The 19,924-nt window shown below is 33.7% G+C and overlaps 2 protein-coding genes across 2 annotated transcripts; both read left to right on the top strand.

The window, feature by feature from the left end:
• The first annotated feature begins 454 nt into the window (after positions 1–454).
• LOC138333268 (uncharacterized) lies at positions 455–4,736 on the top strand. Its single transcript, XM_069281538.1, has 3 exons — positions 455–530; positions 917–1,068; positions 1,574–4,736. Exons 1-3 carry the CDS (start codon positions 466–468, stop codon positions 1,771–1,773), a joined length of 417 nt encoding a protein of 138 aa, XP_069137639.1. The 5' UTR covers positions 455–465; the 3' UTR covers positions 1,774–4,736.
• A 1,291-nt stretch (positions 4,737–6,027) lies between these two features.
• On the top strand, positions 6,028–19,627 carry LOC138333267 (glucose dehydrogenase [FAD, quinone]-like). Its single transcript, XM_069281537.1, has 12 exons — positions 6,028–6,425; positions 7,104–7,235; positions 9,287–9,495; positions 9,692–9,881; positions 10,416–10,544; positions 11,018–11,139; positions 11,506–11,673; positions 11,898–12,048; positions 12,902–13,065; positions 13,801–13,978; positions 14,251–14,479; positions 14,878–19,627. The coding sequence occupies exons 2-12, from the start codon at positions 7,109–7,111 to the stop codon at positions 15,002–15,004; spliced, it is 1,794 nt and encodes a 597-aa protein (XP_069137638.1). The 5' UTR covers positions 6,028–6,425; positions 7,104–7,108; the 3' UTR covers positions 15,005–19,627.
• The last annotated feature ends 297 nt before the right edge of the window (positions 19,628–19,924 follow it).

Here is a 19,924-nt window from a genome sequence, read left to right as displayed (position 1 = left end):
GACGAGATTTACGCTTTGCAAAAGTAGTAAGAATATTTGTCAGTAGTTTCATGAAAGTGAAAGTAACGTGGAAATTCTTGTGTTGTCGCGAATTTTACACAGTGTACCGTCACAGATCCAATATTTAACAGTTAGAACGAGCACGACCATAAGCTTTGTTACATATATCCGATTTCCTTGAAGTTGCTTGCAGGCTATTTCATACACATTTTCCACAATGTAAAATAATTCTGTATGTTATTGATTATTGAAGTACTGTGACCCTTTTGATACCTCTGAGAACATAAAAAGAATAAAACTCAATTGTTTGGAAAAACAAACACCGTTTAATACAATTTTATCTACGAATCTAGATCTAATTCGTTATAAAGTATTATCAAAAATTAAAGATGTAATAAATTATTCAGAACTACCAACCAATGCTGACAATTTAACTTATTTTTTTTCTAGAATGAAGTTGAAGAAATGTTATCAAAGTATTCACCATTTAAGTTGAAGTTAAACCATATTTCTAACGACCCTGGGAAGAGGTAAGTGATGCGCTTTATTATTATTATTGTTCTGTTTTTCTGAGATTGTTGATTAAGGGAATTTCATGTTTAAAATTGTTTACATTAATTTGTTCTGTATATCTGAGATATAATATTAGTAAGCGCATTGTACATTTTTAAAGGTACAGTCTAATTTCGTTATCTCAAAATCGCTTGACTCGAAATTCCGATTGAGTCGAATTAATTTTGAAGTCCCATTTTTCCCTTTTTTGTATATGTAATTAAAGATCGGATGACTCGAATTTCGATGACTTGAAAATCTGGTTGAGTCAAAGTCAATTCCTGGTCCCTATAACGAATATTCAGCGAAAAAAAATAGTCGCTTTGTGTGTATTTACGCTATTCTCTTTCTTATTTACTTTCAGGTTTAAATCGGTTTTTGTGAAGTTTTCTCAAAGTAACAGTGCCAAAGCTGAGCAATTAATAAAGGAAAAAGATGGTAAAATATGGAAAGGGAAGAAACTGTATGTTGGATATGCCAGGAACAGGAGAGGTCAAGATGCTAACGTCAAGGAAGGTATGATAGGTTTGATGGTACTTATGGTATCAATGTTCTGGCCTCAACGCTTTCTGGGAATGTGAGATTGTTTGTTATACTAAGTACATCGCACACAAATAAAACACAAAATAATGTTAAACCCAAATGAACCGAGTTTATTCTGGTTATTTTTTATGTGATAATTTGAGTGTAAATCACTATCATTTTTATTTTTCCTTACAAAATGAGAACATAGAAAAGTTTTGTAAATGATAATCTTTAAACGTACACACGATATTACAGGAATTTCATGACACAAATCTGACTCATGACAACTCATTTATATAATAAAATTACATACCCACCTCCGGTATGGCTATTTTTAGTCTTGATACGCAACATCAGTTACCGAAATTTTGTTTTCATTAACCCCATCTTCCCTATCACATGAGAGATGGGATGTTCCATAAGTAACGGATATTATGACAAAAAACTAAAAATAATTTATGAGCCTGAAATATACACTGATCTCTTCTTTTATTAGGAAACGAGGATACATCTGTCAGTTCTGCGACAAACAAGGACACCTCTTCTGGAATGTTGATAAAGCCTTTACACAGAACTTCATCATACGATTCTAAAGGGTTTTCCGGCACCATTCCAAAAATGTTACCCTCTAGGCGAGAACCAATAGCAGATGACTCAAGTAACAACGCTAACAAAGCCTGGTGGAAAAAGAACTGAAAACGATCCTGATCTGGTCTTGTATGAGGAAAATCAGGTACATGTATCTGTGAGTGGCGTTTTACGCTAAAAAGTTTTAAAATCATATAAGGGACCAAGAAACCATGCTGTTATATATAGTGCTAAAGCAATCTATACAATCATTAAGCTTATTCCAAATCGGTTTTAGAAAATTCACACAGAATACAATGTATAATTTAAACTATCCTGTAACAGGGGCTCGTTTGCTACTCAGTTGCTCTCTGCGTTAAATTTATCAATTTAACGGTTAAAGCAGCCGTTGGATATTGTGTTGGTATTCTTGTGTGTAAAACCATCAATGCATAATCCTATTCTTGTCACTGAAATAGTTCATGAATATGGGAAACATGAATTACGATTATTTGGGCATTTCAATGTATCTTGTAAAAATGATGGATGTTTAAACGAAATTTTGGATCACAGGCTTTAAGTAAAAAGGAGGAAGACTTTCTTGTTAAGTTGATAAACTGGTATTACCATATTTGTAGAATATTGTTTCAATGCGTAACTTAAACCACCCTTTGCTAAGGAGGCTAATGGTTATCGTAAATTTTGTTGATCAGAACAGGGTATTTCAAGTTTTTTAAGTTTTAAATTTTTGATATTCTGTTCGTATACGTTTAATTTCTGTTTGTGTATCATTACACAGGAAAAACCTGTTTTGTAGTGATTAAATAGATTACCATGATAGCTTTTTTGCGATAATTGCGATGAATATATTGAAATGGTGTTAATATCTATTTGTAAAAATGCGAATTTCCTTTAATCTGATCTGTTCCATCAAACAGTAAACTGTTTTACTATGCTTTTGTTCACTGACATACTTGTAGACGATTTTTAAATGTACTATATACTCAACATGAAATGTTATGTATTTTATAGAAATGTAATTTTCATTATGCCTGTTTCCATCGCATTGTGTTCCTTCTTTTAAAGATGGGTTTCCGCATTCTTTATACGCTTGAAAAAAATAATGAATGGAGTAATTCTACAGTATTTGATACCATTTTATCTTTTTTTCATTTGATATTTGAAATCTACCAGACATTAAAGTTTCCAGCTTCATAGTTGAAAAAAAACACTTTTTATACTTTTAACTATTTTTCGCGGCTTCTAAAATTTTGCAATTTTCGTTTCAAAGCATTTCCGCGGGGATTAAGTTTAGCCGATTTGCATAAATTGTGGATTCATTTCTCATAGATTACATGAATTGTGATCGCAAAATTCGCGAAAATACATCGCATGCAAGAATTTTGGTTTACAGTATGCGGAAGCCCATTTTCGATTATCACTATTCATCAGATTATGTTTTCTTTCTATTTTTTGAAATAAATTTCATAGTGCCTGAATATCGAGCAGCGAATTTCCTAAAAGCAATATCTTCATACTCTCTACATATGATTTGCACATGATTGTTGATCAATCCTTTTGTGTTCACATTGAATATGATCACAATGACACATATCTTTAACATTCTAAAGAAGCGATCTCAAATCTGTTCACAAACACTCCTTGATACAATGGTATGACGGGTTGTAACCGGCGTAATTTATTATTTTGTCGATGTTTATGATATTATTTCAATTGTAACTTTGGTGATTTAAGTGATTCTATAGTCTATACTTGTATACTCACTATTCAAAGTTAATTTGTGTATCTCATTATAACGATTATGTATACAGTCAGATTAATTGTCCTCAATGAGTCCCTTTTTGTTCATGTGCTTTTTTCCCTGAAATTCCTCTATTTTTGTGTTTTGTTGAGGCCTTGTTTCTGTGTTCCATTACTTTATGGTATATATTCTGTCCTGTATAACATAAGTGAGATATGGCTAGCAAAGAACGATTTGTTTAATTCATGTCCAAATTATCATTTTCCGTCCAATTGATTTCCCTAGAATGTGTCTGTTTATATCTAAATCTATGTTTAAGACATTATACATCCAGCTATATTTCCATTCAAATCAATTACTTTGTTCTATATTAGATCAATCACCAATCACATGATAGCATTATGTTCGTAATTCGCACTAATTTAAATTTAGGTAATACTACAATTTATTAATATTGTTTTAGATAGTAAACCATTTGGTACCACTTCCTTATCCTTGAATCAATCTATTTGTGGTCACAGAAATAAACAATTTACCCTATTTATGTTGCGAATGACAGACCGTCTATAAAGGAATTCGAATACCTATCTTGGTTTTATATTCCAATGTCGAAAACAAACAACAAAACACACACACACATGATGATAGAAACGATTCCATTTCATACGTACATAAACACTATTCTACGTAACGTGTTAGTGTTGGCTTAGGCCAGGGTATATCCAAAACATACAAATATCGAACGAAAATATTCTCCATTTACAGATCATATCTTTGATTAAGATCAAATTGACCGTATGAAATGTGAGGAAGACACGTTATCTAAAGTAAAAGAAAAAAAATGGGCTGTAAGTCAATATGATATTTAGTAAGGAAATATTCAGAAATTTTATAAACCTCATCTATTTGTTTTAAAAATACCTGTGTGTAGTTTACGTGTTATTTCACGGTTTTGTGTTAAACGTTTACCTGATTATGTCTCACGTTTACATGTTATATCTCACCGGTTGTGTAATACACCTGAATATTTGCCAGTAATATGTCGCTTGTTGTTAATATTTCAGAAATTTTTGTAAATTGTAACAGAGTTGATTTCTTGCACATTAAGTTCTAGATCTCCATTGTGTATAGTTGTTCTAGGATGTTGATCCGTGATGCCGTTTACTTGCTTTATAGTCAACCAATTTAGTCTTTCTACACTTGATAGTAATTATTTTGATAATTTTATTAATATACAATATATACAATATATTTTGAAGATTTGTCAATACACATTTGTAGTATCCACAACTATATTTTACCAATTAAATAAAATACACCAATATAGTCATACGTTTGTTGTATTTTTATTTATCTATTTATTTTATTATATATTTTGCAGCATTAAACATAATATGAATTGCAATAAACATCAGAATCTGTCTTCCTACTAATTTCACAGTGATATATGTTCCATTTTGGAAACGTGTATGTCTGTTTCTGATACATAAAAACAGCTGAAATATTAAAGAATATACATCGGTAAGGTAGGACTATTAGGTTTGTAATTATTCGTCCTATGACAAGTTGACAATAAGCTAATGTCATACCTTTTATCTCTTAGACGTCAATGGATAACTGATATCAGTTAATTCCTGCGCATTTTGTGATTTTACAAAATATGCAAATTCTTTACACAGTGGGAATAGAAATGTGTGCACCGGAAGAGTGAACATTGTTCGCTTCCTTGATGATCTCACCATACTAATCTAGGTCAAATCCGATATAGCAAAAGCAAATTTAGTTATCCCGATAAATTAAAGAAACAACTGGGTCACACGAACATAACATTGAGGAGTATTGGTACTACCTAGTAATGGAAAGGTCACGAGCTAACATTGTCCATGCCTGAATAGCGATGCAGAACTGTAATATTGAAGAGTCTTTGACAACGTTAAATTTTAATTTGTTTTATCAATATATATTTGTCTCTATATTATTCAAAATGTTGTAAATCAAGACGTGAAGATATCACATATCATATATACATCTAGATTGTATGTCACACTATTTTTTTCTGAACCTACGCCAGGTTGTTATTATCCCCTCACCAAAACTGTTGCTTTGTGAATGGAGACATTTGAAATAAATAAAATAGTGACAGTATACACATTGAGTGGTTTTGTGAAGGTTCATAAACACCTCTTAAAGGCCTACTACCTATTCAAACCACAAATTAAAAGTCTCTTAAAAACACAATTTTATAATGAAATGTAAGATGAGTTTACAGTTTCAAATAAAAACACAATTTTATGCGTAATCCATATTAAGTGTATATATTCATTGGTCTGTTTTGCCGTCTTGCACTGTGATAGTCAACTATAACGCGCGGTGACTAGGACGACGGCGGGAAACATAAGACGACCCGCGTTATAACATTTAATTTATTCTAATTAAACTGTTAAGAAGCTGATGATATTTGCAGTATACACGATAAGTAAATATCTTTGGTGATAAAATTACCAATCTCGTAATATAGTCTTATTTAAAAAAAATTAAATCCGTTTAGGTAAGGTAGCGGGCCTTTAAAATGTGGTCGCCTGCTCTCATTTGATCCACTCACAGGTGTTGTCTTTTGACCTGTTTGTGTGCAACGTACCATGTCAAGGCATACGAGGGGTTCGCTAGCAACGTTATCCTCTCTCAGTTGTTTTTATAAAAGGACCAATACTATCGAACCTACTTTATCTGCATCAATAGATACATATTACGGAAGATATATTATCTATGATGAATACAGTTGGATTTGATACTTTATGGCTAGCCGTGTAAGACTGATAGTCTGATTTGATTGCCTTCTCGATCTAATACAAGGATGTATATGAATTCTTGATCTAATATCATCATTGGTCAATTGAGAACGCGTCAGGACGAGGAGGACAAATTCAAAAGAAAAATCATCGACCCATTTGAAGAATCAACCGGAGCTGGGAAGCGGGGTAAACTAAAAAGATCATATTACTTGACATATGTATCTAAGGTAAGTGTAACTACCTTGACCTTTATTTTGCATTGGTGGGTTACACATATACGATACACAATTTATTTCACTCATTCTATCACTTGGGTGCAAAATACATACCTGGCTGGGTTACAAATATGGGTCAGTCGTTTTAAGAGACATATATTTAACTATTTGTTTATGACAATATTAGAACATAATTACCCCATTTTACCGTCATGCACTATAGGTAATAAACGGCAGTTTGCTCTCGTGTATTTTAAAAAGAGGAGTTTGTTTATCTCTAAATCGCGATGTTAACTGTTTAGATGATACAACATGTGACCTAGTAACACCACCTTAAGATGATCAGCGCACCAGTGACAACATTTACATTGAATCAAATTAATAGATTTGAAACAAATTTTGATGAAGAAAACATCCAGAAAATAACTGAATATGATGACCTCAATGCAATAAATTTGCAGCAAGTATCTTATACCGAATACATACCCAAAGTATATTAATATGATATATGGTTTTGCAATAATTGAAGAAAGATGTTTAAAAGTCATTTTTCACATAAGGTATAAACTGTGTAGATTTATGGACTGTTTTCATCTGATAATTTATGACATATTAATGCGATATAAGAGAGAAACATGTCACACGTGACAGGATTATAATATTTTCCGTACTGAATTCTCCTTATTCCAGAGACAATGAGTAAACCACTCTTGCTGTTGGGATTAGTAGCTGTACTAGTTGCTGTTGTTTATTACCAGCCAAAAAGCCGTAGTAGTACTGCCTTCCCGCTCACACTAAATGACAGCTATGATTTCATAATAGGTAAGTAAAGCTTTATATAAAATAAATGTTCATCTAACAAAGATTATTTGACTGTCACAATTTACTTAAACAATGAAATAGGGATTAATATAGGTTTTGTAGCCATTGTATAAAAAAGAAACGAAATAAATTAATTCATAGAAAAAAAACCCACTTGTCTCTCCTTACTTTAAATTTAGAGTAATTACCCAGTGTTGAAAAACATTTATTTCGGATAACGTATACAAAGATACCAGGTATGCATTTGATTTGCAGCTACTATAGCGACGCGTAGACAACGAGGACGAGTGTCATATTCTTTCGCACATCACAGACGCCACGAATTGAAGACAGCTGGGAGTTGATATCGAACGAGTGGGAATACCAACCCGTCCCATATTCTCATGATAACAATAATGTGTTTTCCCCTTTTAGAATTAATTTAGACACAACAAACATATCATTGGGTTTACAATGTTCGACTTCTATTTATATTGCACTTTTTCAAGCCGTTCTTATATCAAGTATAGATTCCTAGTAATATCAAACCCTTCATAAAATATGAATTTCCATACATTGTAAAAAGATTAAATTACCAATATCAATACTGATTTGAATGTCTCTTTACCTATACACTTCCCCACTTCGTAGGTATTTTAAAATGATGTTAAAGCTAGGACAAAACATAATTTAATATCAGCATAAAAAGATAATATTTTATAGAAATATAATTTGAATGGAGTTTATTATACATTTTTGACAACAGGCATATTTGATGCTCTGTCAATCAGATAAATAATGTATCATTTATAACAAATAACATATATAAAACACTTCGGTATCAATTACCTGGCATTTGTCTCGATCTTTACTTGAAGCGAAATGAAAAGGCGCGTTTTGCGACTAATCTATGTGACATATGTCACATTACTTTACTGGATAGTAACATTTATATATCTTCAATCCATGGTTCTCCTGTCTTTGTTGAGTCTATCTCTTGTTTTAAAATTATGGGTGTCGTGAAGATATATTTATATTTCCTTGATATGTATATGTACTGCCTATTCAATTGTATATTCTTTTGAGACCTTGTTTCTGTGTTCCATTACTTTATGGTATATATTCTACCCTGCATATTTCATGTTGAGAGTTCAAGTTCACACTTCCTTACTTCTGTTTGTGACACTGTTGTTGGCCGATCGTAACTTGATTTTAACCAGAATTGTAAGACTGATATCATTGATGAAATAAGCACTTACTCTTTAGAAACACTTGTTTCTAATATTCTTGCAGTTTTAAAGCTCTATGGTCTATCACTTTCGCTCTTTTCGTCATAGTGAAAACTGTTTAAGAGTTATACACATTTTTCGTCGTCTGTCCGAGGTTTAAACTTTCTAATTTTACCACTTTTTAAAAAGTTGCAGCACTGGAAGTATTTTTGAATATAAATTTAAAAAATCTTTTCAACGTGTACACGTAAACAATAGGCTCGAAAGATTCAGAATCATTCCGAACTCTTCCGAACATCATCACGACTATCTCGAAGTAACACTAGAGTTTTGAAACCAAGAGAAAATGTCAACATTTGTTCGTAAACAAAACATTTGGTCGACCTCAGCAGACTGGATCTACAAAGAAAATATTGCTCGCACATTACAATATTTGATACACACAATATTGTATTAAGGCAATGTGTGAATTAGATGTTTCAAAAATGTTGCTCATATTTGCCAGAAGGAAAACGTAAACAAACACATGTGCGCTTACCCGAAGGTGCTGAACGCGGCGGTGATTGAAGGCGCTTTATTCAAAACCAGGAATATATGATCCCTAGATTCCGGCTCTCTTATAGGCCGACATATGCTTTTGGGGAGCTAAATCATCAAGTTACATGTCCATGTTCAGATATCAAATGTTTAAAAGACATATCGTTACAGTGAAATTATCATGAAATATAACTTGAATACTCAATCAAATATTGGTTTAGGTTTGTTAACCATGCGTAAACTATATGAGTTTGGAAAACAATTTTTGTTGTCATGGTAATAATAATTTGTTTTTTTTTCCATCAGTTGGAGCTGGTTCGGCTGGCTCCGTGCTGGCATCACGACTTTCTGAAGACAGGACCAATCAGGTACTCCTTCTGGAGGCTGGAGGCTTTCCGGAAGATAACTCCGGTATCCTCGTACCTGGGTTCGCTGAAGGTCTTGGAGGATCTGATCAGGATTGGATGTTTGTTACAGAGCCACAGAAGGATGCATTTCTTGCTTATGAAGAACAGGTAGATACGGTTACGTCCCTTCAATTTAAATTGTTTTTAATTGATCTCTCTCTCTCTCTTGACAGCATGGTGACTAAACAGAAGTGTCAGAACTCTAAGTATAGAGTGAAATTAACACTGTTTTAACTTTAGATTAAAATAACATCCCAGAAATACAGAACAACACTAAGAACTAACAGTATAATATCCTTTACAGAGGTCGTACTGGTCGCGTGGAAAGGTTCTTGGGGGATCCAGTGCTATCAATTATCTACAATTTGTACGGTGCAGTCGTCATGACTACGACAGCTGGGCGGCGGAAGGATGTGAGGGTTGGAGTTATATGGACGTCCTTCCTTACTTCATCAAATCAGAAAATATCCAGATTGAGGAATTGAAGAACTCTGGTAAACCTTTGGTGTTGATCATTTAGGGGATATAATGGAAAATAAGTTAAACTCAGCTCCTAACCAAACCCATAAAATGAATCGAATAGCAAGAGTGGGTATTAAGAGTTTACGACATTGGATTGCGGCATTGGTGCGGCAATTATTTAGAATCGCAAACGTAATGAAAAATATAAAAATGGAGTTTTCAGAAGCTGAAATCCTACTATATGTATTTTGCATAGCCCTTTGGATAACCGTATTTAGGTAGATCTATCCCTTGTTTGAAATGTTGTCTTGTGAGACCAGCTGGCTTGAATGTAATTACAATCTGCATATACACCTGTTGAAATCTTAATATTTAGTGCAAAACTTTGGACAACCTATTTCGCAGATCTATCTCTTTTTTGAAATATTATCTTTGGAGACAAGCTGCCTGGATGCGATTACAATTTGCATATATACACATGTGACATTTTACAATTCTGCCGTATACTTTAGTCTGGTCAACGCATTATCAGATTGTTCTTATAACGTCTTTGCTATTGTACAAAGAATACCATGGAACTGATGGTCCAATACCAGTAACGACACCTATCCTTACACCAATGCAGCAACTTTACATGAACGCGGGGATGGATCTGGGTTACAACGTCACAGATTGTAACGGGAAAGAACAAATAGGTATATGCATGTCATTCTGTTTTACTAACAGAGATTCAATGAACCAAAGGAATACTTGCAATGTTATAGAAAATTAAAAAAATAAAACTTCAAATAAACTTTAAATGCACATGACATTGTGACGTCGTTCATACAACGAGAAGAGCTCTCCATATATATACAAAGTCTTTTGAAAGTTCTCGTTCACACTTACGGGTTGTTGTTCGATCTGCTAATATGAATACTGATAAAAATACAATCACTGATGGATTCTTAAATAAAATAAGTTTTTAAGTCGTGTCATTTTCATTGCTGAGCATTTGTTTTGTTTTTTATTTGTTTGTCTATTTTAATATATCAAACATAGCTCACCATTACTCATTTCTTACGCTTTGCTATTTAAGGAATACCGGGATAGCTTATGAAAATGATGCCATTTCATCATCGACACACAAAAGCCTACAATGTTTTAAAATGATATTACATCTATGCAGGGTTTTGCTGGACGCAGTCGAATGTGAAAAACGGCGAGCGATGGAGTAACTACAGAGCTTTTGTTGAGCCTCACACAAGTCGGACTAACCTTCACATCAGTCCAAACACCGTCACAACTAAAGTATGGCGTCATTTCTTCCATAGTCATTTTCATAATACCCGTAATAAACTAATACGTATATGCATGTGTTATTTTAACTTTATGGAGACTACATGCACTGCACGAATATGAAAAATAACGAATATTTCTTGATTATTGGTACTTTTTATTGATTGCACTACAAACTTGACGACCTAATTGAAAATGTCAGGACGTTAATGGCTCGTTTTTGGCCGTTATAGCTTAAACCATAAGTTGTGTTTGACCACAACCTTTCCATAACTTAATTGCCATTGAATGCAACGGAAAGTCAAGAAACCACGATTATTTAAGTAATCAGAAAATTCCGACAATCATACAATACCCTTTTTACTATTTCCTGTGTAGATAATAATCAGAAACAAGAAAGCGGTCGGTGTGGAGTGTATTAGGAATGGAAGGAAGCTTCGATTGTTTGCAAGGAAGGAAGTAATCTTATCCGCCGGAGCTATTAACTCGCCACATCTCCTAATGCTATCAGGTATTGGTCCTAAAGATCATCTCAAAAGCCACGGGGTACGTTTCCTTTCGTCTTATTGACACAATAAAATATTTGAAATTGCGAAAATGTTTTTTCGTTAATTAAGTATATGTCTCTTACACTGTTTAAGATTTTCACTTTTTGTAAGAACGACGTAGCTGTCGAAAATTTTACTATTTTATGTTGATCAATTTTTATTTGTTATATTGCATATCCTCTAAGACAGTGTGTCCATTTTGGTGTAATGTTGTCATTTTAGATTGAGGTACACGCCGATTTACCTGTGGGTGAAAACGTACAAGAACAGGTCGCAGTTCCTCTGATGTTTAGTATTAATACAACAGACTCGGTAACTCTGTCAGATTTGATGTCATTGTGGACCTTCCTGAAATATAACATTTTCGGTTCAGGTGAGAGAAAACTGCGTAAATACAATGAAAAAAAATAATGACTCAATTTCATATATATTTTTCTGTATCAGATAAAATATTTTCATTTCCGTTTTCTCTTTGCTATATCACTATACCAACCAAAGAATTGTTTATACTTGCATAAACGCAAGGTTGCCGTGCAGGAATACACACAATGGAACAATTATATCCGCAAGTAGAATGAGTTTATTACTAATGTAATGAAGATCTTCAAATATATATTTCAGGGAATAACAGGTTTAAGATATAAAAGATGTACATATGATATAAAAAGACAAAGTTATTGCGGAAATATTTGTTTACTCTCTCATTTCCCGACAAATAGATATTAGGCGTTCCGGTATTCGATGAATTTATCGACTGTTACATCTATCGTATAACGTTGAAAAAACAAAGATTCAATTTATCAGAACTCTTTGGAAAGAACTAGTCGGTCGGAATGGAAATAGGAATGTATTTTATTTTCTGTTATTTAATTTGTTGTTTAAATGACATGCGTTAGCACACCAGTAAACAACACAAAAATAGAAATCATTCCTTAAGTATGTGAGACCATATTGCTTTTCATGATATTTTTTGTTTTTGTTCATTAAATGTAGTGCTCATTTTATACTTATTTTACAACACGATCAACATGAAATGTATTATATAATATAGTTACAAGCTATGTATAACATAAAAATCTATTTATGTAAGGATTCATGTGAGGAATAAGTATGTGATAGTTTTGAGCATTTGTCATAATGCGTTCAGATTTACCTGTTAAATGATCACTTTTTGCTTATATCACAACATGGATTAACATAACATATTTTTACTAAAATCATTACAGGCTATCTGTCAGCTTCACTCAATGAAGGTATGGCGTTTGTATATAAAGATTTTAACCAAAAGAGCGACTCAGGTAGACCGCCAGATATTCAGCTTCATTTTTCTACTAAACACATCTTTACCCCAAGCATGAAGAATTTGGTTAACATGCATTTCAAAGAAGAGGTATGAATATGAATGTTTAAAAATTCTCTTGGATAACTTATCCTTTAAAACACCAATGCAAATTGTTTTTCTATCAGTTGTGTTGAATTATGATAAATTTATATAAAATGTGTGAGGTAATAAAATCATCTGTTCATGACTTGTCGAATGCGCTCTTATTCAGGCAACGAACTAAGAGGGAAGCATCCTCCTACATGTCATGCGTGTGATTATCCTCTCACAGTGGCGCATATTTTACTGCACTGTATTGATTTTAAACTCATACGAGATAAGTATTACGATTTCTCCGACATGTGCACTTTGTTCCATGTCGTGAGACATAATCGTATTTTCAACTATCTCAAAGAGATCGGCATTTTTAACAAAATATGAACGTTTTCAATCTCATTATCATATCAACCTAACATTGTGTCGTTTCATCAATATTGCATGAGTTTTTTCACGTGTTTTAACCAAAACTGTCTTATCCCATACAAATTTTACAATATGTGGTTTTTAGTTCTTACTTAGCCATGTTTTATCCTAATCGTCAGGATTACGAGGACGGTGGGACAAAATGGAGGCCTGTTTTGTAGTCTTGAAGTTTTAATTTCCAACTTTTTCGCCAAGGCTCGCAAAATAAAACTTCTTAGACCCGTTTCATAAAATCTCACGTGAAATGAACACTCATGTTAATCCTATATGTATTTGATCTATTATTAATGATTGACGATTATCATCAATTGTAATATACAGGTGGCAGCAAAGATCTTTACTGCAAAAGAAGACGTTGAATCAGTCACACTTTTGCCAGTATTGCTTCACCCCAAGAGTAAAGGGACAATTAGGCTGAAAAGTACTGACCCTTTTGATTACCCTGAAATTAATCCTAATTTTCTCCAACACCCGGATGATTTGAAGATGACAATACAAAGTACGACAATTTATTCCAATTAATGTAATTTGTAATTTCACAAATTTTTGATATTAACTACCGATAAATGGAATTAAATATGATACATTATGTAACCTATTATATAATTGAATATAGTGTAATACATTGTACATGATAATATGACTACCATTTGCAAATAAAATGCAACTACAATAAAATAAGTTTCTTCTCATATTCAATAGTGTAAAGAATAACAGTGTTTCATACTGAAATATATTTATTTTATGTTGTTTCTTCATTTTCCTATATAGGTATACGCTTTGTTGAGAAGCTCGTTGCGACAAAAACTTTGCGATCGATCGGAATGAATGTGGATAACATCTCACCGTTATACTATTTATGTAATAAACACGAGTTCCGGTCTGATGCATTCTGGGAATGCTACATCCGGCATTACATACTAAATTTTTGTCATGCGTCATCAACATGTAGAATTGGCGCTTTAGATGACAAAACTGCTGTAGTGGATCCACTGCTAAGGTAAAGTACGTGCATGAGTAAAAGTAGAAGACAGAATTCAGAAATCCTTTTGAATTACTTTTTGTATGATTGACATTTTATATGCCCGTTTCATGCTTTTCCATCAGCATATAATGGAAAATCTGCTCAAAGAAGAATTGTTGGAACTTTTGGAATTTGAGAGTATGCCTAGCAACTACGTTGATTCGGGGTGGGTTGCAATCAGCCCATGACGAAACTAAAGTTTCAGAAAATGTATAGTGTATTACTGTTATTATTACAAATTATTTCTCTTTGTCCTATATAAAGTGCTATTGCAAAGTTTTAATGCACTATCAACACATGATATTTGAATGCTTTATAATTGAAACCAATTTAAATGTCTTATTATTATTATATCATTTGTTTTCACATTTTAGAGTAAAAGGAATATCTGGTCTACGTGTGGTTGATGCTTCTGTGATGAGGAACTTACCTTCAGGCAATACAAACGCTCCGGTAACGATGATAGCAGAGAAAGCTGCTGACATAATTCTTCACAGATGACCTCATTATCATCATACACAACGTTTATGATTGATTTTTGTTGCTTGTGTTACAGTTGGTGTATTCTGTGATACATTATGAATGTTATACTGAAAAATGTAAATTACTATAGATGATATAACATTATATTTACATTTAAACTGAATAACACGTATGTATCGACAATTTTCACTGTTCGAATTATTACGAAAACAACGCAAATGAAGTAGATTAAAAAAAACATGAGAAAGAGATTCAATGTCGATTGTATCGACAATATTCAAATATTTATAAAAGATTTGCCCAGTGTATTAATTCACATCTATGTATGCAGTGTTAGTGAAATAAATCTATACCTACTTATGTTCTCCCTAACATGGCCATTAATAATCTGTCTGGTGTGAGTCTATACAACTGGTACATGTTATCTGTATTTACATAAACATGTGAGACTTGGATTGTGATAATACGGATATACTGAAATCGTTATAACTCATTCCTTCGTAAAGCGACAATATCAAGCTTTTACCTTTGGTTAAGGTATCAGCGCAACAAGTTAGATATATTTAAATTTTCTTTGAGAATATTTTACATTTATGTTTATTATCATAAAGAATGGAATAATACATTGACATATAATGCAATTAAATGTCAAAAACTGAGTACAGTTCGAGTAGGGTATATATATGTAGAATCCCACGTCAATGCTAATAACTGGGATGATATTTATGCTTGACATTGTGAACAGTGCACATATGTGTGACCATGAACATATTAACACACTGTCTCAAAAATGACAACGACCCTTGCTATTTACAGAAAAACATATATGCTTGCTTCTCTTGAAAATGACTAAGTAAGTAATGGGATTGAATGAGAACTACATACTGCATTTGTCTCCCCTCAATATCCCTTTAAGGATGTATTCTTCTGAGGTTTCAGTCCCGTTGAAGTCTCGTTTCAATATAGATCAAAGAAGTTATGAGATTTTCAAATATAATTTATCAGTATCTGTAGCAATTTGCCAGATGCGAATTTTGTCAAAAAATTACATTTCTATTTTTAGTAGATTTTTTTATACGGGGATTTTAAGAAATGGCCCATTTGGCGGCCATTTTGAAATTGTGTCTTTTTTCGCTTCAACTGTAGCCACAGTTTTACCATTATTTACTGAAATTGTTTTTACTTACATCATTACTGCGCCAGCATTTTTAGCTGTATTTAGCTAATTTCTGCTGCAAATCGTTACTAGGTTTGTAGTAATTAAAATATTGAGCATTAATGTGTGAAACGATACACTTTTGTGACTTTATTTTTACACTTAATGGTAGTTTCGGCACTTTTTTTTTTTACTCTAAAATACTGAAAAATAACAAAAATTCAAATGGGACAAAAAAGTAAGCACGCGGACCCCCAATTTTTCTTTCTGATTTAGAAAGAACAACAATTTCCGAATTGATATGCAAAATAATAACAAAAGTTTAATACCAGAACTTTTTCTATAAAGGGTTAAATTTGACAAAAATGGCTGAAAATGGTGCATTTTGTAGCACAAAATTAAGGGATAGGGGTAGCATATGTTGTTATTCTGAGAAAAAATATTAGTCTAATTAATCAAAACTTGTATATTTTTAAAGAAGACTACTAGAAAATGAATTCTGCAAACATTCATACATATCAAACACCTCATTAGGAAATAATCGCTTTAATCTCTATCTTATATAGTCAAAACGGCAAAATTCCCATAAAATCTAATATTTTGTCAACTAGGTGTCTTTGAGTGACAAAAGCTCAAAAACGAGCACACGGACATATGTTTTTTCTTCCATTTTCTTTTATGGTATAAATTCCTTTTTCCAAAAATCTATATGAGAAAAAAAATTTAATACAAGAAAATTTTGACTTCTCAGAGGTGTACATCCTTAACTGCTGTGGCGGGTTATTAATCGGTAACTAAAAGATTAACACCAGTCAACCATCTCTTTGTGACGAGAAAGAAAAAGAAGACATGTCCAACATATTCCAGATATTGTTAGGCACTAAGATTTCAGTCACTTTTTTATTAGTTCACCTGGTCCGAAGGACCAAGGTGAGCTTATGGGATACCGCGGCGTCCGACGTTCGTCGTCCGTCGTCCGTCAACAATCGACTTTTTCTCCATAACCGCTGGTCGGAATTCAACAAAATTTGACTAGTACCATCCTTATGGTTTACTGACTGAAAATTGTACAAATAATGGGACCCCCCGGGAACCTGAGGGGCGGGGTCAAAAGGGGTCAATTTGGCTATTTCCATATAAACGACTTCGCTGAAACTAAGCATGGGATAGCACTCATAATGCAATGGTAGCAACCTTATAGGATGGGGATTCAAAATTGTACAAATAATTGGGCTGACCCCCCGGGGGCCTGAGGGGTGGGGTCAAAAGGGGCCAATCTGGCCATTTCCATATAAACAACTTCTCTGAAACTAATCATGGGACAGCACTCATAATGCAATGGTAGCACCCTTATAGGGTGGGTATTCAAAATTGTACAAATGATGGGGCTGACCCCCCGTGGGCCTGAGGGGCGGGGTCAAAATGGGTCAATTTGGCTATTTTAATATAAATGACGTTTTAGGTGATCTGACCCGAAGGGTCAGGATGACCTTTTGTCATCATGATACGTCCGTCGTCGTGCGCCATGCACCGTGCGTAAGCTTTTCATTCAAACGACTTCTTCTCAATAACCGAAAGGCCCATGACACTGATATTTGGTCTGTAGCATGCTGAGATAAAGGACTCAAGTTTGTTAAAATGAATGACCTTGACCTACATTCAAGGTCACAGGGTTTAAAAAGGTTAAAATCTTTAAACGACTTCTTCTCAAGAACCAGGAGGCACAGGGTACATATATCAGGCTTGTAGCATGCTGGGATAAAGGGCTCTCAGGTTTGTTCAAATGAATGACCTCGATCTTCATTCAGCGTGTGTGAAGAGTTTTACGTACCGTGACGCTATATATAACGTTTCGGGGCACGGGATCTTCATTCAAGGCCAAAGGGCTTAAAATAGGCTAAAATATTCAACAACTTCTTGAGAATAACTAAGAGTCCTAAAGAACTGAGATCGGTCCTGTGACATGCTTGGAGGAATAGCTTCCAAATTTGGTCAAATTAATGACCTTGACCTTCATTCAAGGTCAAAGGGGTCAAAAAGGCTAAAATCTTTTAAATAATTTCTTCTCAAGCACCAGAAAGCCCAGATTACTGATATATAGCTTGTAGCATGCTGGGATGAAGGGCTACAAATTTTAATCCAATGAATGACCTTTAAGAGTCTTAGAGACCTGATATTGGGCATGTGACATGCAGAAATAAAGAGCTACCAAGTTTGTTCAAATAAATGACCTTGACCTTCATTCAACGTCACAGAGATCAATTAGGCTTAAATCTTTAAACGACTTCTTGTGAATATCTAAGAGGCCTAGAGGCCTGATATTGGGCATGTGACATGCTGGGATGAAGAGCTACCAAGTTTGTTCAAATGAATGACCTTGACCTTCATTCAAGATTACAGGGTTCAAAATGGCTGAAATATTTATATGACTTCTTGTGAATTACTAAAAGGCCTAGAGACCTGTTATTGGGCCTGTGACATGCTGGAATGAAGGGTTACCAAGTGTTTTCAAATGAATGACCTTGACTTTCATTCAAGGTCACTGGTGTTGAATAAGCTCTAATTACTAAGAGACCTAGAAAGTTCTATTGGGCATGTGACATGCTGGGGTGAAGAGCTACCAAGTGTTTTCAAATGAATGACCTTAACCTTCATTAAAGGTCACAGAGGTCGAATAGGATCTAATCTTTAAACGACTAAGTTGTATTGTGCTAATAGTCAGATGACCGTTAAGGCCCATGGGCCTCTTGTTCTCTGAAACTAAGCATGGCATAACACCCATAATACAATGGTAACTTCATTATAGGGTTGGAATTAAAAAGTGTACAAATGATGGGGCTGACCCCCTCCCCCCTGGGGGCCTGAGGGGTGGGGTCGAAAGGGGCCAATTTGGCTATTTCCATATAAATCACTCTGAAACTAAGCATGGGATAGCACTCATAATGCAATGGTAGCATCCTTATAGGGTGCGGATTCAAAATTGTAAAATTGATAGGGCTGACCCCCTGGGACCTTAGGCGTGGGGCCCAAAAGTTTAATTAGGCTACTATTTTCATATAAATTATTTCCTCTCTGAAACTATGTATTTATAGCATATGCGTATGGTATCTTAAGTATCATTATATGGTTGGGATTCAAATTACACAAATGGTGGGGTCAATTTGTCTTTGTGATTTTTTAATCACTAATTACTTAATTACAGAATTACTCAAATAAAAAAACACCAAAAAACAAAAAAACAAAACAAAAAACAGGTGAGCAATACAAGCCTTCTGGGCCTCTTGTTATTTTTATGTGACTGAATTAAGATTTATTAGGTAATTACTAGCTTTTACAATAACTGTATTACCGGGTATATTTAAAGTAAGTATTTAAACAAACAGCCCTAGAGATGCGGTCCTTTTCTTTTATTTTTGAACAAATTTTTCTTCTACATTTGTAATTCCATTTAAGTACAAATGATGCAATAAAATCAAATGATGCGAGACACTTGCATGTTCTATTTTTCAATGGATTTTACGAGGATTGCAAACAGTGCTAGGAACACTAGGTGCCCTCCTCGAGTGCATTGAACGGATCACTGCCTATGGAAGATACATTTCATTAGCACTGAAAGAATATTTAAGAACATAATATCATGAAGATGGAGTTTGATACAGTGTTAAGCTATACTTTATTCATAAATGAAATCTCAACACTAAAAAGAATCAATAAAATCCCGCATTTTCGGAAATGCATAAGGATAACATCGTTGACAGAGGTTCAAGATAATATATGATCAT

Source organism: Argopecten irradians, chromosome 10, assembly GCF_041381155.1.
Source record: "Argopecten irradians isolate NY chromosome 10, Ai_NY, whole genome shotgun sequence".
In the NCBI taxonomy this organism is placed as follows: domain Eukaryota; kingdom Metazoa; phylum Mollusca; class Bivalvia; order Pectinida; family Pectinidae; genus Argopecten; species Argopecten irradians.
The sequence above is the reverse complement of the archived record's forward strand: the minus strand, read 5'-3'. Positions and strand labels throughout refer to the sequence as shown.